Source organism: Muntiacus reevesi, chromosome 6 (assembly GCF_963930625.1).
Source record: "Muntiacus reevesi chromosome 6, mMunRee1.1, whole genome shotgun sequence".
In the NCBI taxonomy this organism is placed as follows: domain Eukaryota; kingdom Metazoa; phylum Chordata; class Mammalia; order Artiodactyla; family Cervidae; genus Muntiacus; species Muntiacus reevesi.
In genome coordinates this window covers 60,216,087-60,242,279 of record NC_089254.1, presented here as the reverse complement: position 1 = coordinate 60,242,279, position 26,193 = coordinate 60,216,087, and the positions used below count along the sequence as shown (strand labels likewise).

Genomic DNA, 26,193 nt, shown 5'->3' with positions numbered 1-26,193 from the left:
TCATCAGCGTATATTTGCATCTTGTTCATTTTAACAGTAATGGACTCAATGACAAATTTTTAAAAATTTCCCCTAAGATTCAGTTTATGAATACAGCATGTTTTCTTTTGAATTTTCAGATTTGTATTCGTATTAAACATACTGGAGTCCTGTAATTATTTAAAATAAATGCTGTTGCTACTTTTTTACTTTTCATAATATATTCATTTTTGCTATATGTGACTTTTATATGTTGATATTAAAGTTGCTATTGCAAGTTTATTTTTTAATGGAAATAAACGAATGCTCTTCATAGAGAAAATATAAAACAATTTTTAGTCTACATCTCTTCCTATTTGTTTATTTCAGTACTTTTTTGTGTATTTAAAATAGCTTTAATTTTTCTGGTTACAAAAGATTTCTGAAATTTAGCAATGGATAACCAAGAAGAAAAAAACAAAAGTTACTGATAATTCTACCACCTAGCAGTATCTACTTATGTTCATTACATTTCCATACTCTTTTAAAAAATATTTTCTCCAAGCATTTCATCCCGCCAAAGAATATTACTTTGCATATTGTTATGAAACACTTTTCTGTGTAATTAGATTTTTGTTTTATGATTTTTAATAATTGCATGCTATTCTATCATAAATCTGTACTATAAAATCATTTGCCCAGCATTATAGTTTTCAGAATTTATGTTGTTTTCAGTTTATTAATACTGTAAATATATTACATCAGTGATTCTCTAAATTTGTTATTATTTCCTTGATGAGTATCTAAAAGCAGAATTACAGAATCCACCAAAGGGTAATGTTTTTAAAGCTTTTGAAACATAATGTGAAACTGACTTTCTGAAGGGCCATACTAGTTAACTTTATCAACAGTGTTTGAATGGAGGTGTCTAGTGCCCCAAATCCTGGCTAGTAGAGAATATTCCAATTCTAAAAAACTTTAATATGCTTAATGGCCGTGCAGAAAATATTTATATACATCAGTTCAGTTCAGTTCAGTTGCTCAGTTGTGTCCAACTCTTTGCGACCCCATGAGGTACGCCAGGCATCCCTGTCCATCACCAACTCCCGGAGTTTACTCAAACACATGTCCATCGAGTCGGTGATGCCATCCAGCCATCTTATCTACATATATATAAATAATTGTCTGGATGATTTTGGCTAAATGTGATTTAAGCAAGATAATATAAATTTCTTGATATTGATTAAAGAGAAGTCCAGAAGTGGGTATGAAAGCTGGTATGATGATTTGTGAATATTATCAAAGACCCAGTTTTTTTTCTCTTTGCAATGTGCATTCTCTAGTATGTTGGCTTCTTCCATGGCAATAAGATAGCTGCCTTGGATTTGTTGTTGTTCAGTCACTAACTCATGTCCAATTCTTTGCGACCTCATGGACTGCAGTAAGTCAGGCTTCCCTGTCCTTCATTATGTCCTGGAGTTTTTCAAATTCATGTCCATTGAGTCAGTGATACTATCTAACTATCTCAACCTCTGCTGCTCTTGCCTTCAATATTTCCCAGCATCAGGGTCTTTTCCAATGAGTTGCCTATTCGGATCAGGTAGGCAAAGTGTTGGAGCTTAGCTTCAGCATCAGTCTTTCCAATGAATATTCAAGATTGATTTCATTTAGGATTGACTGGTTTGATCTCTTTGCTGTCCAGGGGACTCTCAAGAGTCCTCTCTAGCACAACAATTCAAAAACATCAATTCTTTGGTGCTCAACCTTCTTTATGGTCCATCTTTCAAAATGGCAACTCACTCTAGTACTCTTGCCTGGAAAATACCATGGACGGAGTAGCGTGATAAGCTACAGTCCATGGAGCTGCAGAGAGTTGGACACGACTGAGCAACTTCACTTTCACTCACATCCATACTTGCCTGCTGGAAAAACTGTAGCTTTGACTATACCAGCCTTTGTTGGCAAAGTGATGTCTTTCCATTTTAATATGCTGTCTATGTTTGTCATAGCTTTCCTTCCAAGGAGCAAGCATCTTTTAATTTTGTGGCTGCAGTTACTGTCCACAGTGATTTTGGAGCCCAAGAAAATCAAATCTGTCATTGCTTTCACTTTCTCCCCTTCTATTTGCCATGAAGCGATGGGACTGTATGCCATGATCTTAGTTTTTTGAATGCTGAGTTTTTAGCCAGCCTTTTCACTCTCCTTTCACTCTCATCAAGAGGCTGTTTTTTTCCTCCTCATTTTCTGCCATTAGAGTGCTTTAACTTAAGTCATCTAACTACAAGGCAGGAAGTAGAGGAAAGAGATAACTATGGCAGTAACTGTTAACTTTTATCAGAAAGGCATGTTTACATAAAGTTCATAGCAGATTTCTACTTATGGCTCAGTAGCCATAATATTGTCACATGGCCTCTTCTACAGTAAAGGGGACTGAGAACTAATGTAGATGGGCTCAGAAAAAGGAGGTTGGGAATAGATGCTAACTTAGCTAACATTCAGTGTATGTCATGATACCAGAAATTTTACAGAAAAATTTTACTTAAATGTTATAACAAATAGCATGCTATTGTAGCAGTCTTTTATGGTACTCAAATATATGGCTATCTTTGTTTGTGAATAAATTTATATTTTAATATTAACGTAATATTCTATTGTTTCCCTCGTGGTTCAGATGGTAAAGAATCTGCCTGCAATGCAGGGGACCTGGGTTCAATCCCTGGGTTGGGAAGATCCCCTGGAGAAGGGTAGGGCAAACCACCCAGTATTATTGCCTGGAGAATTCCACAGACATAGGAACCTGGTGGGCTACAGTCTATAGGGTCACAAAGAGTTGGAAACGACTGAGCATCTGTCACTTTCTGTTGTTTGGAGGTACCATGTATATAGCTTTTTTGTACTTCTCTGTTTCTATTTGGAAGAATTCCTTGAGGATAAATGGCTGAGTTAAAGGATATGCACATTTGAAAGCTGTATTCAAATACCAAACTTATTTCCAGAATAATTATATGAAGTTACACACCCAGTATCGGGATTTGTACCGAGTAGCAGCTGGATTTAAATCTTTTAAAATTTTTGACATGGTTATGTGAAAAGTGGCATCTCTTTTTAAAATTTGCATTTCTAAATTGTTTGTTAGCATAGAAATTTGTAATTTTTATTAATTACTTGTGCTCTTTTAACATATAAAGTTTTTATTTTTAGGTAGTAAAATTTAAAGTTTCATTTCATTTATTTTTTTAGTTTCAAGTTTTCATGTTGTGCTTAGAATGATCTCTATTTTAAGATTATAAAATATTTACTCATCTTTCTTCTGGTACATTTTAATATCTTCTTTAATTCTCAGACACAGTTTCAGTGTATTTTTTTTATAAAAAGCAACTTTATTAGAGTATAACTTATGTACACATGTATAATGTGTACAATTTGGTAAGTTTTGATGTTTATGTATACCTTTGAAACCATCCCTACAATCATGATGCTGAAAGTATCCATCACCCCAAAGAGTTTCTTTGTTCTGCTTTGTTAGCCTTTCCCCTCCATCCCCAGGCAGCACTTGTTTCCCTTCTGTCACTATAGATAAGTTCGTGTTTTCTAAAATTTTGTAAAATGGAACTACTCAGTATGTACTCTTTTTTTTTTTTTTGGTCTGCCCTTTTCACTCCCTTATCAGATTATGTGATTTGCAAATATTTCCTCCCAGTCTGTGGTGTATCTTTTCATTCTTTTAACAATGTCTTTGGAAGAGCAGAAATTCTTAATTTTGCTAATGCCCAACCTATCAGTTTTTTTTCTTTTATGGATCATGATTTTAATGTTATATCTAAAAAATTTTTGCCTAACTCAAGGTTACAGATTTTTTCTCATATGTTTTTTCTAGAAGTTCTCTAGTTTCATGTTTTGCATTTAGGGATCTTATCTATTTTGAGTTGATATGTGTGTATGGTGTGAGATAGGGACAAAATTCGTGTTTTTGTATTTAAATATCTAATGTGCCAGCACTATTTTTGAAAAGCCTATCCTCTTGCACTGAATAGTCTTTGAAAAGTTGTTGAAAATCCTCTGACTATACATCATAAGACTATATAAATAATTGTAATGTATATATATATTTCTGCTCTGTTTGTTCCATTTATCTCTCTTTGTCCATCATTATTTCTGTACACCAAATAGTGTCTTGGGGCTTCCCAGGTGGTGCTAGTGGTAAAGAACCCGCCTGCCAATGTAGGAGATGTAAGAGATTAGGCCTAGTTCAATCCCTGGAAGAGGGCAGGGCAACCCACTCCAATATTCTTGCTTGGAGAAATACATGGACAGAGGATCCTGGTAGGCTACTGTCCATAGGGTCACAAAAAGTCGGACACGACTGAAGCAACTTAGCACACACAAAATAGTGTCTTATTTGCTATTTATAAGTCTAGAAATCAGGTAATGTAATTTATTTAACTATTTTTTTTCCAAAGTTGTCGTTGCAACTTTGATCAGTTACATTTTCACATGAATCTTAGAATCAGCTTATCAATTTAAAAAATGCCTCTTGGGATTTTGCTTAGAATTGGAATTGACTTAATTCTGTAGATCAATTTGGAGAGAAACAACATCTGAACAATATTGAACATGGTAAAATTTGCTCCACTTATCCTAGCTTCTTAAGATGAAAATAGAGACCTTCATTTAGGGCTTATTTTATATTTCTCACTAAGAGTTTTTGTTTTCAATGTACCTATCTTACAAATCTTAAGCAGATTTATCCTTAAGTATTTAATATATTTTTATGTGTTTGCAAATTGTATTTTATTTCAGTTTCAAATTGTTCCTTCCTACTACATAGAAATACAGTTGGTTTTTGTATATTCATCTTGTATCATGCTACATTGTGAAACCATTTATTGGTTCTGCTAGCTTTTTTTTTTTTTTAAAGATTTAATCAGATTTTCTCCATAGAGGATCATGTCATCTGCAAGTGAAAACACTTTTATTCTTTCTTTCTAATCTGGAGATTCGGTTTACTTTTTGCTTGCTTTTTTTTTTTAAACCTGGGCTAGAACCTCTGGGATGATGTTGAATAGAAATTGTGAGAGCAAACATTTGGTCTTTAAGCATTAAATATGTTTTATTAATAGCTGTAAATATTTTGTAGGTGTCCTTTATCAGCTTGAGGAAGTTCTCTTTTATACCAGGTTTGCTGTGAGTTTCATTAGGAATAGATATTTAAGTTTTTCAATGCTTTTTTGATATCATTTGAAATATTTTATGTCATTTTTTTCTATAGTCTGTTAATAGGTGGATTACATTGATTAATTTTTGAATATTAACCCAACTGTGCATTCTTGAGATAAGTCACATTTGATCATGATGTATTTTCCTTTCAACAGGCTGTTGGATTAATTTGCTAAACTTTAGTTTATAATTTTTACATTTATATTTATAAAGGATATTGATATATAATTTTGCTTCCTTATGAGTTATTAATGTGGAGTTAATGGAATGAATTGGGAAATATTTACCTCTCTTCAATTTTTTTTTGAAGAGTGTGCTGAATTGGTATTATTTATTGCTTAAATATTTGGAAGAATTCACCAGGGAAGTTTTCCAGACCTAGAGTTTGTATATGGGAAAGCTTTTAAATTACAGATTCAGTTTCTTCAAAAGATATAGGACTGTTCGTGTTATTTATTTTTTATTGAGTGTAGTTTTCTATCTTTCATAAAATATGTGTATTTCATCTGAGTTGTTGAATTTATTGGCATAAGGTTGTTGATAACATTTTCTTATCCTTTTAACATTTGTAGAATCTGGAGTGAAGACAACTCACTCATTACTGATACTAGTAATTTGTGTTTTCTCTCTTTTTTTTCTCCTGAACTGTTGACTAGAGGTGTATCTATTTTATCTCTTTCTGAAAAACCAGCTTTTGGTTTTATTTATTTCATCTTTTTATTTTTTGTTTTCTATTATTTTTAATTTCTCTGATTTTCTTCTGCTTACTTTGGGTTTAATTTTCTTTTTTCTAGTTCTTTAAGGTGAAAGCAGAGACCATTCTTTTTAATGTAATTGGTTAATGCTATAACATTTCTTCTAACTATTGCTTTAGCTGCATCCTACAATTATCAAATATTGTATTTTTAATTTTCATTCTGTATAAAATACTTTCAAATTTCCCATTTTATTTCTTTTTTTTGACCCTAGCGTTATTTAGAAGTATGGTGTATAGTTTTGAAACTTTTGGGGATTTTCCATAGAACTTTTGTTATTCATTTGGAATTCAATTTCACTGTGGTAGGAGAACATACTTTGTGTGACTTGAATTCTTGTGAATTCATTGAGACTTATTTAGTGCCCCTAAACTAGGACAGTTTTGTGAAGTGAATGTTCTAACTAATAAAAATAAATGAAAAAAAAAAATAAAAATAAAAAAAAGCTGTCCCAATCGAGCATTTGAAAATAATGGTTTTCTGCTATTGTAGGGTGGAATCTTATGAAATGTCAGTTAAGACAAGTTTTCTGATAGTGTTTTTAATCTTCTATATCCTTACAGGTTTTCGGTTTACATGTGTCAGTTATTGAGAGTAGACTGTTGACATCTTCAATTACAATTTGTTTATTTCTCTCTCTCTGTCTGTCTCTTTTTTTTTTTTTTTTTTGCAGATCTGAAATTTTTGCTTCATATATTTTAAAGCTCTGTTTTAGGCACATAAAAGTTTAGGATTATAATGTTGTCTGGATTATTATGAAATAGCCTCTGTTAATAGCCTTTGTTGTATTCTTTGCTCTGAAATCTACTTTTATAATATGAATATAGCTATTCCAACTTTCTTTTGCCTAGTGTTACAATGATATATATATATATTCCCTCTTTCACCTTTAAGTTGTTTACGTTGTTATGTTTAAAGTGGATTTCTTATAGGTAGCATACAATTGAGTCTTGGATTTTTTTAATGCAATCCAATATTATCTGTCTTTTAAGTGGGGTGTTTAGACCATTTATTTTTAATATGATTATTGAGATCATTGGTTTTAAATAAATTAGTATTCTGTTGCATACTCAAAGAGGACTCTGCAGATATCTCGAGTTCTTTCTCTGTAGTGCTATCCTCTCTCTGTCTTGAGAACTTCTGCCACTTTGGCCTTTCCAGATTCCCAACTTTTATCTCCTCAACTCAGAAAGAATGCTGGGTTGCTCTTGGGCTCCCCTTCCATGTGTTGAGGCTTGGAAATTTTCTCTAGGTGGTAAACTGGGGCAAACATGGACTCATTTTGTTTCTTGTTTGTCAGAGATGACTGTTGTTCATTTGCTGATTTCTAATGTCTTGAAAAATAGTTTGGTTATTTTATACCCAGTTTTTAATTGTTGTGATGGGAGGGTAAATTTGGCACCAGTTTTCAAGGACTGATTATTTTGGCCACAGTACTTCATGAATGGTGGTATATACTTTCAGCAGTGGGTAAATAATATGTTTGTCTCTTTTTTGTGTAAACAGTGGAAACAGTGACTGATTTTATTTTTCTGGGCTTCAAAATCACTGCAGATGGTGATTGCAGCCATGAAATTAAAAGATGCATACTCCTTGGAAGGAAAGTTATGACCAACCTAGACAGCATATTAAAAAGCAGAGACATTACTTTGCCAACAAAGGTCCATCTAGTCAAGGCTATGGTTTTTCCAGTGGTCATGTATGGATGTGAGAGTTGGACTATAAAGAAAACTGAGCACCAAAGAATTGATGCTTTTGAACTGCGGTGTTGGAGAAGACTCTTGAGAGTCCCTTGGACTGCAAGGAGATTCAACCAGTCCATCCTAAAGGAGATCAGTCCTGGGTGTTCATCAGAAGGACTGATGCTGAAGCTGAAACTCCAATACTTTGGCCACCTGATATGAAGAGCTGACTCATTTGAAAAGACCCTGATGCTGGGAAAGATTGAGGGCAGGAGCAGGGGATGACAGAGGATGAGATGGTTGAATGGCATCACCGACTCAATGGACATGGGTTTGGGTGGACTGCAGGAGTTGGTGATGGACAGGGAGCCTGGCGTGCTGCAGTTTATGGGATTGCAAAGAGTCGGACACGACTGAGTGACTGAACTGAACTTTTTTGTGTGACTGTAATAGCTACTGATAGTCAATACTCAGATCCATTCATTCATTGGAAGTAGAAAAATGATGGCTTTCAGGCTTTCTTCAACTTTTTAGCTGGCATATTTATGTACAGAAAATATTTCCCTTATTTACCTTGATTATGTGGTACAGTTCAGTAGGATCAGTAGAGTAAATGCTTGATTCCTTGCCTTTGTTAGTGATTTTTAAAATACTGAGTTGATTCTCTAGAATTCTTCAGTAGTGAGCATTTGGCTTTTCTCTTTTGTTTTTAGTGTAAATATGAACATATGCCTTTAAATATATTTGATGTGTTTTACTCCATTGCAATTATTATCTTTTTTGATATTCAAATATTTTCATCTCTGGCCAGTGGTAGTCTCTTTAAGTTGGCTCTTACGTCCTTTTCGTATAGCTCTCTAGTCACTGATAGTTTTTTTCTGGCGTGACAGATATTCTAGGTTCATCTTGTGCATTTCTTGCCTCAGACCTAGAATGAACTAGTAGAAGAAAGGAAATTAAATGATTGTAGCATGTTCTTGTGAGGCAGAAATTTTAGCAATTGGAAGCAACTGTGGAAGTTAGTTAATATAGTCCACACATGGACTTCAGACTTGACTAGTGCCATAGAAAGTTATCATCAGCTAAGCTTCCTATTTTAAACAGTAAGTATTTGCCTTGTGGTTTTGTAAGGTGATGTTTTTTCTTTTTTTTGTAGGCTTTGCCAAGCAGTTAGAAGATGATCAGGTGAATGTAATGGGTTTTCACTTCTTAGGAGGGTCCCAAGTTACACTTCTTGCTTCCAAAACCTCTCGTAAGTAAAGCCATGATATTATTGCTTTTACTTCTATTAAGAACACTACAGTACAGATCATTGCCACATCAAGGATTTCTATAAGGGTGATGTTAGTTATTGAAAACTAAGGGCCATTATATTAGTTATGAACATAGGGTCCTATTTTATTAGAGATGTATAACTTTGGATTTGGGGATGAGGAGGGTTTGAGAGAGGCATTTAAAGACCTGAAAAATGTTTTTGAGATAGGTATATGGTAAACTAGATTTTAGGAGTTACTAGAAATTGGAGTTAATTTTTTTGTATGTACATATTCTTATAGCCTCCTTTTGGACATTGGCAAAGATTAAAGTGAATAACTTGTTGAGATTAATCTCAATAGAATGAAAAGTACTAATTATATAGTCAAGTTTGAATTTCAGATAAATATTTGCTTTATTGATTTGTTTGCTTCATATGAGAATAATTGTTGAAACTACTCGATGTACAACTGATTTCTGGTGTATGTAGATAATGAAGCTACTAAACTCACTGGGTTTTATACCCTTTCTTGGAAATAAATTATTAGGAGAGAAAGTTTTAAACAAATTTTAGGTACAATAAGGATATCAGGGGAAATGAATACATATATATTATATATATATTCATTCATTCATATATATGTAAAGTGATGCCCAGAATTCTACATAGAGAATGTCCTTGGAGATGAAAGGCGATAGATATGAAGAAAGTACAGTTTTCTGGGTTTGAGGCAGATGTTGGTGCTCCCTACTGCTCTGTAAGAGTGTTCATCCCCAAAAGAGGAATGAAGTAATTTGTATCCAATATGTGTTTGATATTTTTCTTTTTTATGAAAGGCACACAGTCTTTCATCTCAAAATCTGGATGGATAGAAAAACCCTACAAATGCAAGAACTCAGTATTTTTTCTCTAACAATCAGTCAGATGCTACAGTTATCATATATAGTTGTCATTAGATAGTATTTTATGTGCATTTTAAAACCTGCTTGATAATCAGCTGGTCTTGAAGTGTGCTACGTGGTAATTTTAGTTCAATTTGGCATAGAACAGCCAGAGCAGACAAGCGAATGCAACTCGTTGTCTCAGGTATGCAGTCACATTCTCTGTGGAGCTGAATAGGTTTTTTACTTCAGAAAGTACAGTAAAGATTCAATGTAATTAGAGTTTATTATATGAGATATGAAAAAAACCCACAAAGCTTTAAAGATAAAAATATTTAGGAAGAATACAGTAGCAAAACTGAAAATGATTTCCACAGACCTAAATGAAAATAACACTGGTGATGGATATGTACATTACCTTGAAGATAGTAATAGCTTTACAAGTATATGAATGTGTCCAAATTCATCAAATTGTAAATATTAAACATGTGTGTTTTTTATATATCAATGATACTTCTATAAAGTTCTTAAAAATAACAAATGGGTCACATTTTATGAGAAATATTTTTATAATCAGAATTATAAAATATTTCCACATGGAAGTCAGTTATTTAGACTGATTCAGTACAGTGGTGTTTCAGAAGAAATATGCTGTTGTCTATAATTATATATTCCTGCCATGACACTTTCTTAAGATTCAGATCCACATTGTTATTTACTACCTCACACAGCAAACACTACCACCTTCCTCTCTCTCTTCCTTCCTGTTTCTTTTGTCTCGATGCTTTTCTTGATCTTTGTTATATATCTGCTTTTATCTTTTCCTCTACTATATCTATTTGTACCTTGCCTTGTTTCACTTGTTTCTAAAAGTGTTTAAAATATATGTTAAAATTACTGAAGATTGAAGAATAAGGTTAACATACAATTGATAAGATACTAGCAGCTTAGAAATAAAAGGAAAGCATTTTAGTTCCAATTTTCAGAATACTCTGAAGATCAAATCAAATGAGTTGTTTAGGAGATGCACAGCCTGTTACTGAGTCCAGGAAGAAATTTCTCTTCTGAATATCACAAAAATAGCTTCTTCAATAATGTCTCTATAGCTTATGGTTATACTTATAATTACTATACTTATGTAATTATACTTTGAATAACAAATTTCATAGAACTTTAAAAATAGTGATGAAACTCAGCTTACTAAATATAATTCTGTAAGAGTCCAAAGCAGTGCAGTCTAAGTTGCAGCTTAGTCCAAGGGTAAATTTAGAGTATCTATTATTAGTAGCACTACGCGTTTTTAGTAACTGGCGTTTTTGGTAATAATTTGACAATTAAACTCAGAAATTCTGAAGTAAAATGTAGCTGAAAGGAGTTGTGCATTTTGTTTTTAAATAAGCAATATTAGAACGTATTAGTATTCTTGCCTGGAGAATTCCATGGAAAGAGGAACCTGGTGGGCTACAGTCCATGGAGTCACAAAGAGTCAGACACCACTGAGTAACTAACACTTCCACTTTTCACTTTCAGAACATGTTTAAATATTAATTGAAATGAGTTAGTGGGAGAGGCTGATGATCAGGAAGCAGAGGGGCATCACAAAGCAATGAAGTCCTTTAGAAGGAGAGAGGGGATGGGATACAGAACTTGGAGGGTGAGGAGAGTTGAAAGTTTAGTGACAGGATATAGGTCTAGGGAGACTTTATAAATTTTGTTGATGAAAAGATAAGGGTGCTTTGCTGATCTTTAAATTTGAAAAAAAATAGTGTGTCTTGGAAAATAAGAAGGCAAACTCATGAAATATAAGCAATGATGAGTTCCCATTAGAAGTCTGAGATTCTGAATTTTGAAGTGAATCCAGTCATCCTTAGACAATTTTGCCCAGCAGTGATTTGTTTTTTGTTGTCCAAACAATTAAAGCCAGGATTGGGATTTTGAAACAGAGAATTGCAGATAAAATATTTTTATGAGAATGATTGTAGTAATGAACTACCAAATCTAAGCTGAGAGAAATAAAGAGAAAAGTGATACATAGTGAGAAATTAACAAGTTCAATAGATCACATGTCTTGATTAGGTTCAAGAAGTAGTGGGAGTTATAGAGCAAGTAAACCAGAAGCACAAAAGCTGGTGGTTATAGAATGAGTGAGGTGTTGATGTCAAGAATTCAGATAGACTGCAGATCCTGATGACAGGCTCATCAAACAAGGTGTGACATTGGGGGAGTGGGTTGTAAAGATGGAAAGAAAACCAATGGAGACAAAGATTTCTAGGAAATGAAATGTCTCAGTTGTGGATATTGGAGGAGCCTGTTCAATGTTAGCACAATGAATGAGAAAAAGAAATACATATGAACATATTATTGTGAAATGGATCAGGGGCATATTTCCAAAGATTAGAAAGGAAAAAATAGTCACTCAAGGAAAATGAATCAAGAAGATATTTAACTTTTCAACAAAATTATTAGATACTAGTTTAGTTCAGTTCAGTCACTTGGTCATGTCTGACTCTTTGCGACCCCATAGACTGCAGCACACCAGGCTTCCCTGTCCCTCACCAACTCCCGGAGCTTGCTCAAACTCATGTTCATTGAGTTGGTGATGCTATCCAACCATCTCATCCTCTCTTGTCTCCTTCTCGTCCCGCCTTCAATCTTTCCCAGCATCAGGGTCTTTTCCAAAGAGTCAGTTCTTTGCATCAGGTGGCCAAAGTATTGGAGTTTCAGCTTCAGCATCAGTCCTTCTGATGAATATTCAAGACTGATTTCCTTTAAGATTGAGTGGTTCGATCTGCTTGCAGTCCAAGGGACTCTCAAGAGTCTTCTCCAACACAGCAGTTCAAAAGCATTAATTTTTCGGTGCTCAGCTTTCTTTATGGTCCAACTCTCACATCCATACATGACCACTGGAAAAACCATAGCTTTGACTAGATGGACCTTTGTTGGCAAAGTAATGTCTCTGCTTTTTAATATGCTGTCTAGGTTGGTCATAGCTTTTCTTCCAAAGAACAAGTATCATTTAATTTCATGGGTGCTGTCACAATCTGCAGTGATTTTAGAGCCTAAGAAAATAAAGTCTCTCACTGTTTCCATTGTTTCCTCATCTATTTGTCATGAAGTGATGGGACCAGATACCATGATCTTAGTTTTCTTAATGTTGAGCTTTAAGCCAACTTTTTCACTGTCCTCTTTCACTCTCATCAAGAGGCTCTTTAGTTTCTCTTTGCTTTCTGCCACAAGGGTGGTGTCATCTGCGTATCTGAGGTTATTGAAATTTATCCCGGCAATCTTGATTCCAGCCTTTGCTTCATCTAGCTTGGCTTTTCACATGATGTACTCTGCATATAAGTTAAGTAAACAGGGTGACAATATACAGCCTTGATGTACTCCTTTCCCAATTTGAAAACTAGAGGACAATGGAAAAATTTTCCCTAAGATCTGAGAGAAATGATTTTCAACTTAGACTTCTGTACCTGCTAAACTGGTAATTAGCAATGAATGCTGAGTAAATATATCTTCTTAGTGTCACAAGTAGCACTAAGCAATTGCAAATAGCAAATTTATGTTGCCTCTTATAGGCCTTTGGAATATGGAAAGGATAACTAATAATGCTAAACATTTCAATATCCTGGAAGAATGTAGCATGCTAGAAAGAGTGATTGAATTGAATAAGGTCAAGTTTAAAAGTCTTTGCTTTTCCATTTTGATTATTTTGCTTTCACATATATTGAAAGAATTGTAGTCATGTATGTGAATAAGGGTTGAGCCTTGAAAAAGGCTTTCTTTTTGTATCTGTCAAAAGAAAGCATGTGTGATGTTGAACTGTGTTAAAATATCTTCAGAGAAAAGAGAGAGTTTGCTCTACTCCATCTGACTGAACTGTGCACCTTTGCTCATTTTTCACTTAGCAGATGTCTTTATATCTAATACATCTCATGAGTCTTGTGGAGCTCCTGCACTAATTGGAGAAACAAACAGGTAATGTACTTGATGTGCTTATAGAAGCACACTTTGGCTGCTACTAGATTCCAAAAGAATGAGGTTCCATAAGAGATTTTATTTGTGAAGGATATTTTGGAATGAATAGGAGATTTTTAGGTGGAGGGCATTCCAGGAAGAAGAAAAGTTATCTTCAGATGTTTGATAAAGTGTGGGATTTTTGTTTTTGTCATTGTTCAGTTGCTCAGTCATGTCCGACTCTGCTACCCTATGGACTGCAGCGCGCCAGGCTTCCCTATTCTTCACCATCTTCTGGAGCTTGCTCAAACTCATGTCTTTGAGTCAGTGATGCCAGTTAACCATCCCATCCTCTGTCGTCCTCTTCTCCTCCTGCCTTCAATCTTTCCCAGCATCAGGGTCTTTTCTAATGAGTTGGCTCTTTGTGTCAGGTGGCCAAAGTATTGGAACTTCTGCTTCAACATCAGTGCTTCTAATGAATATTCCAGATTGATTTCCTTTAGGGTTGCTGGTTTGATCTCCTTGCAGTCCAAGGGACTCTCAAGAGTCTTTTCCAATACTACAGTTCAAAAGCATCTGAAAGTTCATGGAGTAGGTACTCTGTGATAGTCCTTTAATGAAGCCTCCAAATTTAAAGATAGGTGTTATGATAAAGCCTCCCCAGATGGCACTAGTAATAAAGAACCTTCCTGCCAATGCAGAAGATGCCTGAGAAAAGGGTTCGATCCCCAGGTCGGGAAGACTCCCTGGAGGAGGGCTTGGCAACTCACTGCAGTATTCTTGCTTGGAGAATCCCATGAACAGAGAAGCTTGGCAGGCTACAGGTCATAAGGTCACAAAGAGTCAGACATGACTGAAGCAACTTAGCACACACACAGGTCATGATAAAATCTAAACTCCTGATATGCACCTCATGCTGCTGTCAGCGCTTTAATGTGTACAGTGATTCATCAGTATAATATTGTATTAAAATTTATCTTAGAATTTCTTAGCAGTATTATTGAGGGACAATGGCAATATTATATAAATCCACTTAGAAAAAAGCCTTTTGAAAATTAAATGTAGAGAAACCATCCGTAGTTTGTATTAATACTGAAGAGGTTGTATATTTAGAGTATTACACTAATATCTGCTGATATTATTTATATTATTTCTTCCAACTTTTGATTTAAAAGGCATTCATCTGCTTTTCCATTTCACATTTTAAAATTTCCAGGGTAGCATAAACTATATTGATGCTTTGTTTATGATATGAATGCAAACATTATTTATATTGATGAACTTCAGATGTTCTGACATGAATTGAGACTGACGTTATGCATTTTTGTGCCCTGCTTAGTTAAATATATTATTTTCTCCATTTGTAGTAGGGTGAAATGGCAATTGACTGGGTTCCAATCCTTTAAATTTATTTCATTTGGAAGCTGAAATGGTTATTTCCACTGAGCTGCTGTTGCAAGATGCAAAGGAAAAGAGATTAAATTGAATGTTCATTTTGGAAGCTATTTTAATTATCAATATTGTAAGGATGTATTTTAGAATACAACTTTTTTCTTTCATACTATATTGTAAATAGGAATTTTCATTTTTCTTTTCCATGAAATGTATACTCTGGAAAATCTCCTGGGCAGTGTTAAGTATCTTGGAGTACTAGTACCAAGAAAATGCTTAATAGTCAAAATAATGCCTTATAAATCTTTGACTCTTTGATTCTTGTTGATTTTTGGTAATCTGAAAAAATTCAACTTGCAGATACCACGTTTATATTTTTAAATCCCCCAGTCTCATGGTAATTTTTAACATTTTGACACATTTTTTCCCCCTGTATGTGCTGATGAATAAGAAAATAATTGAAGTCTGAATTTGAAAGTTATAGAAAATCAGACCTATTTAAATGTTTATTATTGTGAATTTTGCATTTTTCTTCTTTAATGTTATTCACGTATTCACAGCAGAGTACTATCTTAGTCCATTTGGGTTGTTATTTAAAAAAATACCATAGACTGGGTGGCCTTTACATAACAGAAGTTTGCTTCTGATAGTTCTGGAGGCTCGGAAGCCAAAGATCAGGGCACTGGTAGGTCTGGTTTCTGGTGAGGGCCTGCTTCCTGCTTCACAGATGTCTGGCTTTTCAGTGCAGCATGTGGCAGAAGGGGTAAGGGTGATTCTGGGGCCCCTTTTTATGAGTGCTAATCTCATTAATGAGGACTCCTTTCCCATGACATTATCTCCTCCCCAAGGCCCAATCTCCAGATATTATCACAGTGGATATCAGGACTAAACATATGCATTTTGGAGTGACACAAGTGTTCAGGCTATAGCAAATGAAATAGAGAATTTTATTTATATTAAGTTTTCCAGTGAGCTTTAGATTTTTTAACTTGTTTTATTCTACACTTTTTGTATCAAAATTTTAATTTTTTCAACCTATATATTTTGAATATCTAATTTTTCTTGATCTAAATTTTAAAATATAGGTACTTTTCTGGTGAGTCAGTGGTTAAGATTCTGCACTTCCAGTGCAAGGGGTGTGGGTTTTATCCCTGGTGGGGGAACTAAGATCTTATGTGTATCGTGGCCAGAAAAATAATAATATGAAGATAAATTACACTTGTGTAAATCTTTTCCATATAACATTATAGTTGATCTTCATACTGGCCTTGTGAGCTATGCTTTATTTTCCCCTTTGTGTGGATGAAGAAATTGATGGTTGGATGATTTATTTGTACTGAAGTCATAGATTTAAAAATTTACTACATTTTAAGTTTTGCTCAGGGATAAGATCTGAGAAACTGGAGATTTCCTTTGTAATGTGATGCCCTTAATTGCTTATATATGGCACCACTATGTTGGATAACTATGAGTCTATTTTTGTCCCTTTCCAATTCCTTTTCTCCTTGGCAGCTTTTATAATAAAAACAAAGAAACAATTGCAAATTTTATCATGCCTCTCTCCAGCTGAAAATCTTTTGTGTTGATAATAATATCGAAACTTTTACTAACCCTTATAGGTCTCCCTGTATGTTCTGGCCTGGCCTGATATCCAGCTTCATCTCTGGGCACTTTTCCTTACTATGACCTTCTCTCAGTTCTTGGTACATCTCTGACTTTTTCTCCCATAAAGTCTTTGAACTTGCCATTCCCTCTACCTGAGCTGTTCTTTCCATCTTAAGCTCCAAGCTTTATGCACAAAATGATTAGGAGTATGAAGTCTAGAATCAGATTAATAATTTAAATCCCTGCTCTGGTTTAGATTTCATTTGAATGACTTTGAAAAAATTACTGAGCCTGTTTTTTCCATCTACAGAAATGGAAATAAAATAGTGCAATTATACTATATAAGAATCAAATGAGATAATTCCTAAAAAGCATGAAGCAATTTCCTGGTACACTGTAAGTGCTAGGTAAATTTTAGCTGCTAGTATTATTTAGTTGCAGTGTTTTATGAAATAATAAACAAACTGTTTTACCATTAGTCTTTATTATGGCACCTTTTTTATCTGCATCATAGTCCTTTTATAACTTGTAATTATTTGTTATTTATTTGCTTATTTTCTACCCTTTTCACTAGGATGAGGGCCAGGACTAGTATGTGTTGTTCCCCATTGTTTCCCCAGCACTTACTGCTTAATACCTTTTGAATTGAATGAGTAGGTGCAGAGTTACTTAGAATCTTCTTAAGACTGTCAAATAAAGATTGTCTTGCTTTATGGCTACTTTGTAAAGGGAATTGTGTTTCATTTCTTTCATTTGTCCCTTGCCTTTTGAATCTTTTGTCCAAGACTTTTCTCTGTTACTTTTGAAAGTGGAAGTCTTTGCCCCCAGTATGGGGGATTGAGATGGGTCTCCTAGAGAGTTCATCAGCCTCTGTTCAGATAATTCAAATCTTGATGAAAGATAAAGGGAAATGTTTAGACTTGCCTGCATTTCATTTTGTCAGATTAGGGGGTTTGTTGTCTTCCAGGAGTGAGGAAGGAGCTCCAGCTGTGGGCAGCAGAAATAAGATACTTTGTCTCTCCTGGGGAAGCTTTTGGGCCCACTGCCTTTCTTGGCTTACTCACAACATCCCCTGCTTTCCTTAATGAAACACCCAGGCCCACTGTAAGCTGTGAATGGGAACTAAATCCAGCAGTTCCTAGGAGGCATCAGGATAAGTGTCAATTGGATCTGTCTTTCCCCATCATCAGCTCAGCCCCAGGACAGCTGAACTTGGAGGTACTTGTTGGCATTTGGCTGAGAATCCTCTCCACATTTCCTCCAGTTGTAAATGCTAATAAAATGTTTTACTTTTAAATAAAATTTAACTAATAAAACTAACCTTTGATAGAGATGTTTAGTGCATCTCTTTTAAGTTGTGACACATTTGTATCGAAAAATTATAGTTGAATGGACACACCTCTCCTGGTGTTGGCACAGTCCACTCTGGAGGACAACACCCTCACCTTCCAGTCTGTGGCTTTGCAGATGCTGCTCAGAGGGAGGGCAGCCAGTCAAGTATGGCAGTGCCCGAGTATGTGCCCACTCCTGCTATCGTATCCATCTCTGTTGCTCCGATAGTCATGACTACATCTCACCGTGTGTTCTCTTGGGCCTGCATCACTGCAGCATGGAACTTCATCACCTACGTCTGCTGTGTCCAGCAAAGACACTGCAGCAGAATGTAGTTTGTTTGGGGAGATCACAAAGCTGTAAAAGGAGATACAACTGGCTCAGCTCAACGTTGTCTTCTAGAAGGCCAAGGGCATTCCCCGGGCCTGGATGGGGTCTCTGGGCTGGAGCAGATACCTTTCCCAAGATGGGCAAACATAGAGAAAGACAAGGTCCTGAGCCAGCCCTGAGGCAGGAGCTACCTTTCTACCTAAGAGGGACAAATGGCTGAGACCTGGAGGCAGCACTGAACTGCCCAGTATGTGTCTCAGGATGCATAGAGGGACAGATTGATCCATAACTCCAGAGATGGTCTCTCTTCTTCCTCACTGAGTTCTACAACTCCCCAGGAGACTTTTAAGAAAGCACCAATCACCAAGGAGCTCAGAGCCTTAAACATTTCCCAGGGCAGCCAACTGTATTAATATCTATAATTATTGAACAATTCTTATTGTGCCTTCTTCACTTTGCTGCTCCCTTGCTATTGCCTAATTCTTCTGCTATGTAATAGGCCTTCATATACTTGAAAATAGTTGTATATCCCTTGGGGAAAGCTCTGATATTTCTGTGGCAAAATCAACCTTAATGGGGGTATCCCTGAGTCCCCTGCATCAGTGATGGTGAAAACCTTGTTCATTCTTCCCACATCACTCCATCTTTCAAGATATACAGTGAACTTCTTGAAGGCAGAGGCTCTTGCTTTCTTTGTGATTTTATCTCCAGAATCTTGAACTGACTTATACAAATGAATAGAAGAGGGAATAAATATCAGTCTGGGTTTTCTGTGTTGGACCCCAAGCTTGACTTAGGTAAGACCCCAGATTTAGAGGATTCTAATACTAGCATACTTTGTCATCAGCATTCTCCCTTCTACCTGTCTACTCACAGCCCTCCATAATTGTATGCTAGTTTTCTTCTAAAGCATTAAACCTTCAGTTACAATTACCAAGAAAGGTAAAGGTTGTCATATCTGACTTTGGCCCTACTGTCTTTGATGGGGAGAAATGAGAAGACATCTGATCAGCACCATGGGCAGAAGCCAACATCCAGAGTAAGACTAGAGTGAAGGGAGCGTGGGGTAGGATCAAGGGGAATGGTATGACAGCAGAGAAGACCAGAGAGTTTGCATGTTCCGTGGCAGGAATACTCAGTTTATTTTATTCCTTATGTGATTAAAAAGAGTACGACTGGGGGAATGAGAGCAGATATATTCTTGGATTATGGTTGAGGATGGCAAAGTTAAAAACCAATTTAAAGTTGTAGTATATTTATAGTACCATGGGAAGTATAAATAACTATTTTATATGAATGTATCATAATATCTTAGGTCCTTTAAGCAAAAAGACTCATTAATTTTTATACTCCTCAAATTTATTTCCTTATGAAACATAATAGATGTTCAATAGAATAGGTGACTTCAGTCTCAAAAAGTGTATGGTCTCTTTGAAGAGACCGAATATGAGTATATGGAAAGTTAAATAAGAATACGTGGTTGTATGCAGTTAAGTAAACAATAAACTGTAGACATTCTCTATAAATTCAGAGATGTGCAATGTTGTGAGGTGGTGAAGACTGATAGATAATCTTTGGATTAATAGCTGGAGTTCCAATCCCTGCTCTGTTACTAACTGGCTAGATGACCTTGCAGATTATTTAAACTCTCTGTGGCTAGATTTATTCTTCTATAAAATGGGGATAACAGTATTTTCCCTGTTGGGTTATTGGGATTTAAGCAAGAGAGTGAATGTGAAGTGCTTTAGATAGTGACTGGTACATATAAGGCTGCTACGTATTAGTCAGTCGTGTCCAACTCATTGCAACTCCATGAACTGTAGCCCACCAGGCTCCTCTGTCCATGGAATTCTCTAGGTAAGAATACTAGAATGGGTAGCCATTCCTTTCTCCAGTCTATCTTCCTGTCTCAAAGGTTGAACCCTGGTCTCCGGCATTGCAGGCAGATTCTTTACGATCTGAGTCACCAGGGAAGACCAAGGCTGCCATCGATGGTAGAGAAATAAAGTTTTTTGGGGTAGTTGAGACTGAAGCCAAATCCTGAAGAATAGGTCAAGTTTAGACAATTGGAAAGAAGGATATTTATCATAAATTCTAGCTCTGACATTTAATTTACTTCGTGACCTTTGGCAAGTCTTTGAGATTCTTTGTGTCTGGTTTTCTTTTTTGTAAAAGAATGAGTTGTTACAATTTCAGTGCTTGATGCATAGTTGATGCTCAACATATAATAGTTGCTCTTATCATAGATGTAGTTATTGTCACTGCTGTCAGCATCATTGTCATCTTTGTTGTCATCATCGGCATCACCAAGGTAGGAGGAATTTGGCTGTCTATGAGCTGAGGTTTCAGGGAAGGGAGGGAACCAAGATTTATATTTGGGGAAGGGTCTTATTACAAAATCTCTCTTCAAATGAAAGAACTACAAGAAAAATAGCTTTGATTATGATAACAGGGGTTTAAGCTGGCTACTGTGGCCAGGATGTGGTACTTTCTATAGAATAAATTTTATTTCATATCAACTTTCTGAAATGGATAATGACACCAAGTATACTTTTGCAATGGCTGTTTTCTTACCTTTTTTGTTTTGTTTCTTTGTTTTCTTACCTTTTGAGTAACGCTCTTTCTGGAAAGATCCAAATTTTGTGTTTTTACTATACTGAAACCTATCATAAGATACATGGTTAAAAGGACCATACTCTGCAGCTTGGCACTGTGACCACATACCTTTGGAGTGAAATTTGAAAATGTTAAGTTATTGATGCAGAAAATCACAATAAGGTCATAAAATTATTTTTATTAAGGTAGTAGAAATTATATCTATATTCCAAAAATGAAATCTTTTTCCTTTTCATTTTGGTATTCATGTCAGAGTTAGTGATAATTCATGGCATCACCGACTCAATGGACATGAGTTTGGGCAAACTCTGGGAAATAGCGAAGGACAGGAGAGCTTGGCGTGCTGCAGTCCATGGGATTGCAAAGAGTCAGACATGACTCAGCGACTGAACAACAGCAATACGTTATTTCAGCTAGTAATTGTGTTAATAAACCTTTTGCTTAATTATTTTTTCTCTTTAGAACGATACCGCATTCAGAGTGAACAATTTGAGGATCTTTGGCTTATAACAAATGAGCTTATCGTCCGCCTTCAAGAATATTTTGAAAAACAGGGAATCAAAGATTTCACATGTTCTTTTTCTGGACCTGTGCCCCTTCAAGAATATTTTGAGTTGATTGATCATCATTTTGAGGTGTGTATGATCATAACCTATATCATCTGTAATTTTTCAGTATGCGAAAAAGAAGGGGATCCTGTAGAGGTGAGAATTCTAGTATACATGCCATTAGGCAGTACACTAAGTTGTTATTCTTATGTGGGTGGTGGGGTTGTGAATCTTTTCCTGCCCTCTTGCCAATTTGTGATCAATTGCAGACTTTTACAGAGTGGCTGCCTGGAGCTAAGCATGTGGTCTGACCTCAGAACAGAACTGGTTTAATTCTCCCACATGGGGATTTAACCTTTGACCCCAATAACCCAGTGCTAAAACTATTTGAGCTTATCGGCAGCCATTTGGCTAACTAATTCTAGCAGGCCATAAATGAGGTGTGATTATAAAGTAAAGTAAATTTTCCTTTTCATTTTTAACAAGCACACCAGAACTTCTGCATCTGAATGAGGGTTAATCACGTAAAATATTATCGAGTATCTGGCACAATGGGTGCTTGGTAAATGCTGAAGGATTAAATGTCTAAATCAGTGAGATTTGCCAGTGACTTTGTTGCCTGGATATGTTAGCACTTCTTCTTTGGAATTATCTTCAGAGCCTGTGTTAGATTTTCTTGAGTATCTTCAGAGTGTCAGATCCCCATCCTCTGAAAATTGGTTTGATATTTGGAAATAGTCAAGATTAATGTTTTTGTGAAAACAATTATACAATGACAGTCATTGTTTTAAGTACCATGTGTTTAAAAAAAGAATTCACCAAGCTTTACTTACTTATTTGCCTGTAAGTAGATCCTGTAGGAAATTACAAAGAGGGATTTAAAAAAGATTTTGAAAATTATTTAAGGAAGCATTGGTTCCCTAGAGTGGCTCCTTTTTAAGGAATTCATAGATTTTTGCATCTCTGTAAAGTGGTGTGTGTGTGCACATGTGTATGTGTGTATTATAGAGAGAGAGGAAGGGAGAGAGAATATGTTATGTAAATTGTCAGTCACATGAACATTCTACTTAATGTTCAGTTCTTTGAACATTCTAAGAACGTTGACTTTAACCTATACATAAAGACTTTTCTGAATACAGTGTCAACATAAAGGGAAATTTTCAGTGAATGCAGTCTAATTGTGGATAATACAACAATATCAAATAAATGAATTTGGGTTTTCTCTCATCTATGCTGATGATATTGTATAGGATTGTATACTTTGACCAAATTGTGGCACCAAAAGTCAGTAGTTTGGGAAATAATATTTAGGTACTCTAAGTATTGAGAACCTTTACAATTCTCTAGGATATATCTGAAGAAATTCCTGCTTAACTGTGCAAAAGTGAGGTCCAGTGACTTACGGAAGAGAGTCCACAGAAAGACTGTACTGATTAAATGTTTGTAACATTTAAAATCGAAAACATTCGTTTCTAATTGACTATATTTGACATATAGTCCGCGTCTCTCCTGTGCTTATATTTGCTGGCTAGTTAATCCTTGTAGTTTCTACATCAGGGACGTTTCTTTTCTGGGGAGGGACTTAGGGAATATGGTCAACTATATACACTTTTACTTGTCAAATAAGTTAAAAAGGGCATGCTTATACTTCCTTTACTCTCTGGCCTCAGTCTCTACCTTTTTTTTTCTTTTTTCTTTTAATAGAACTTTCAACTTTGAATAAAGGTGGCTTTTGGCCTCCAAGTGTCCTTTAGCATAAGCTCCATGAAAACAGGAATTTTTGTCTGTTTTAGTCATTGTTGTAATTCCTAGTGCCTAGAACATTGCTTGGCACTAAGATCCATACATATTTGTTAAGTGTTGAAATTCTGATATGTGAAAACATTTCAATCACTGATGTTTTGTTACACATACAAAGACACCTGGCTGATGTCTTAATATTGAAAATATATTTTTTATTTCATGAATTGAGGAAATAAAATATTTTAGCAGGAAGTCATACAATTAAAAGTGAATTATTGATAACTTTTGTAATATTCTTCTTAAAAAATTAGTTGTTATATCACTTTAAATTTTGGTAATGAATTTTTCTTTCCCTTCAAGAGAATATTCTTTGATGTAGCTACTTAAGTGCTTCTGAAACTGGCGTTAAAGGAGGGTAATAGAATTCCAAGTTTTTTCCCCAATCGTGTGTCTCTTCTCCACACATGCACTGAAAAAGAGGGGAGTTTGGTTTGATATCAGAAATGTAAACTATGTTTGATTTCCAAACATACTGAATATGATACTTCAGAAGTATTATGCCTGTTCTGTAAAGTTGAAGTAGCAGTCACATGATCTGGTTTCATGGAGTATTCCCTATGACTTTGGTCAGTTTTCTTTATTTTAATAATATTAAATTCAAAAATTATGAAAAGAGTTAATGGAAATGAGTCATTTCTGATTCTCATCCTCCCATTATTCAATATCCTCTTTGGAGGCAACTTTTGGTGTCCAGTTTCTTGTGATCTTTCTAGAATTGTTCTATGTAGTCACAACTATGTTACTATACAAATTTTTAGAAAAAATACATGAATGATATTCTGGTTTTTTACTTTGCTTCTTTGAATGCATCTTTGGCTATCATTGCTTATCTGTACCTAGTGGTCCTCTTGTTCTTCTATTGATAGCAGTTTGATTATTAACATTATCTTACAGTAATAGGAACAGAACAAATTCTATAATGAATATGTTTGCATGTACATTACTTTTTGCAAGCACACCCCTTGGAAAAATTCCTGGAAGTATGATTGCTAGGTCAAAGGCTGTTATGCTTGAGAACTATTTGTATTAACTTCTCTGTGAATCTTGCCTACTTTTCTATTGGATTGGTGTTCTTTTTCTTACTCATTTGTTTGGGTTGTGGTCATTTTTTCATCAGTTTGTAGATGCTTTCTAGATATTATGGCAATCACATAGAACTTTTTTTTTTTAGGTTAGTAATTTATCAGGTGTGTGAGTGTGTGTGTGTGTGTGTGTGTGTGTGTGTGTGTGTGTGTGACTTTTGGCTTTTAAGTTATAAAGATCTGTCTCATGCTAAAATTATTTTAAAAATACAATTTTCTAGTACTTTTGTTTTATTTAAACTTTTGATTCCTCTATAGTTAATTTTGCTGTAAAGGCTAGGGGAGAGATTATAGATTATTATTCTTTTTTTCCCTTGTATATTTAATCAGTTATCCCAAAATGTTTATTAAATAATCTGTCTTTACCCCTTGGTAAGTGGGCCATTTTTACTAAATTTCTATCCAGCCTATTTCACTGTGTCATTTATGTATTCATGAATCAAATATCATACTGTTTTAATTCTCTAAACTCTAATACACTTAAATTTCCTCTTTACTCTTTTCAAATTTTTATTGGTATTGCCAGTATCCCTACTTTAGACATGTTTTTGTTGTGCACATTTAGCCTGAATTAAAGAAATTCTTCATTGTAGTTGCGGATAAATGGTGAAAAATTAGAAGAACTCTTATCTGAAAGAGCTGTACAATTTCGGGCCATTCAACGTCGGCTGTTGACAAGGTTCAAAGATAAAACACCTGCACCCCTCCAACACCTGGACACCTTGCTGGATGGAACTTACAAGCAGGTAAGTATAATATCAGTGGTAGTTTTCTACTACTGGATATAATCTTCTCCCTCACTCTAGAGTCATGTACCAGACTACCAAGGTTAGGTGTTTCTTTCCTGTATATTATGAAACATTGAACAGCATGCAAGCTTTAGAGTCAGAATTTAGTCAAGCTCTGTCACTGTCTAATTATGTGACTTTGAGTAAATTAGAATAGATCCATCCATATTTTACTTTCCAGAGTTTTTGTGAGGATTTTCCATCATTTCTTTGAAGCAGCCAGCATAATGCCAGGCATGTAGTATATGCTTGATAAATAGTAGCTATTATGGTTAGTGTGTTTATTGGACAATTCTTGGTACATCCCATAATTATCATAATTCTCAGATTGTCTTACAGAGCAATTGGATCATACTTCTAGTTTTTTGTCAGTTGATGTTTTAAGATAGAATTCTGTTTTTAAAATTTACTTTATTAATGTATAATTGATTTACAATGTTGTGCTAGTTTATGCTGTACAATAAAGTGATTCAGTTTTATATATATATATATATATATATATGCGTGCACGCACATTCTTTTTCATATTGTTCTCCATTATGGTTTATCACAGGGTACTTCCCTGTGCTGAATAGTAGGACCTTGTTGTTTGTCCATTCCATGTACAGTAGTTTGTGTCTGCTAATCTCAAACTCCCAATCCCTCCCTTCCCCAGTTATCCTCCCCCCTGTCAATCACAAGTCTGTTCTGTATGTCTGTGAGTCTATTTTGTAGATAAATACACTTGTGTCATATTTTAGATTCCACATATAAGTGATATTACATGATATTTATCTTTTTCTTTTGGCTTAGTATGATCATCTCTAGGTCCATCCATGTTGCTGTATAACATTATTTCATTCTTTTTTATGGCTGAGTAGTATTCCATTGTATATTTGTATCATATCTTTATTCATCTGTCATTGACCATTTAGATTGTTTTCATGTCTTGGCTGTTGTGAATTGTGCTGTGAACATAGGGGTATGCGTATCTTTTTGAATTATAGTTTTGTCTG

At 35.1% G+C, this 26,193-nt stretch overlaps 1 protein-coding gene across 4 annotated transcripts in view; it reads left to right on the top strand.

Moving 5' to 3' along the window:
- BBS9 (Bardet-Biedl syndrome 9) overlaps nt 1-26,193 on the top strand; it is a 440,246-nt gene that overhangs the window by 205,153 nt on the left and 208,900 nt on the right. For 3 of the 4 annotated variants that reach the window (XM_065939388.1, XM_065939386.1, XM_065939385.1), the window contains 3 exons: nt 8,769-8,864; nt 21,440-21,612; nt 25,004-25,156. In XM_065939388.1, the coding sequence (XP_065795460.1) occupies nt 8,769-8,864; nt 21,440-21,612; nt 25,004-25,156 (422 nt within the window). The remainder of the gene's footprint in view (nt 1-8,768; nt 8,865-21,439; nt 21,613-25,003; nt 25,157-26,193) is intronic. The other variant, XM_065939387.1, reaches the window with a different exon arrangement.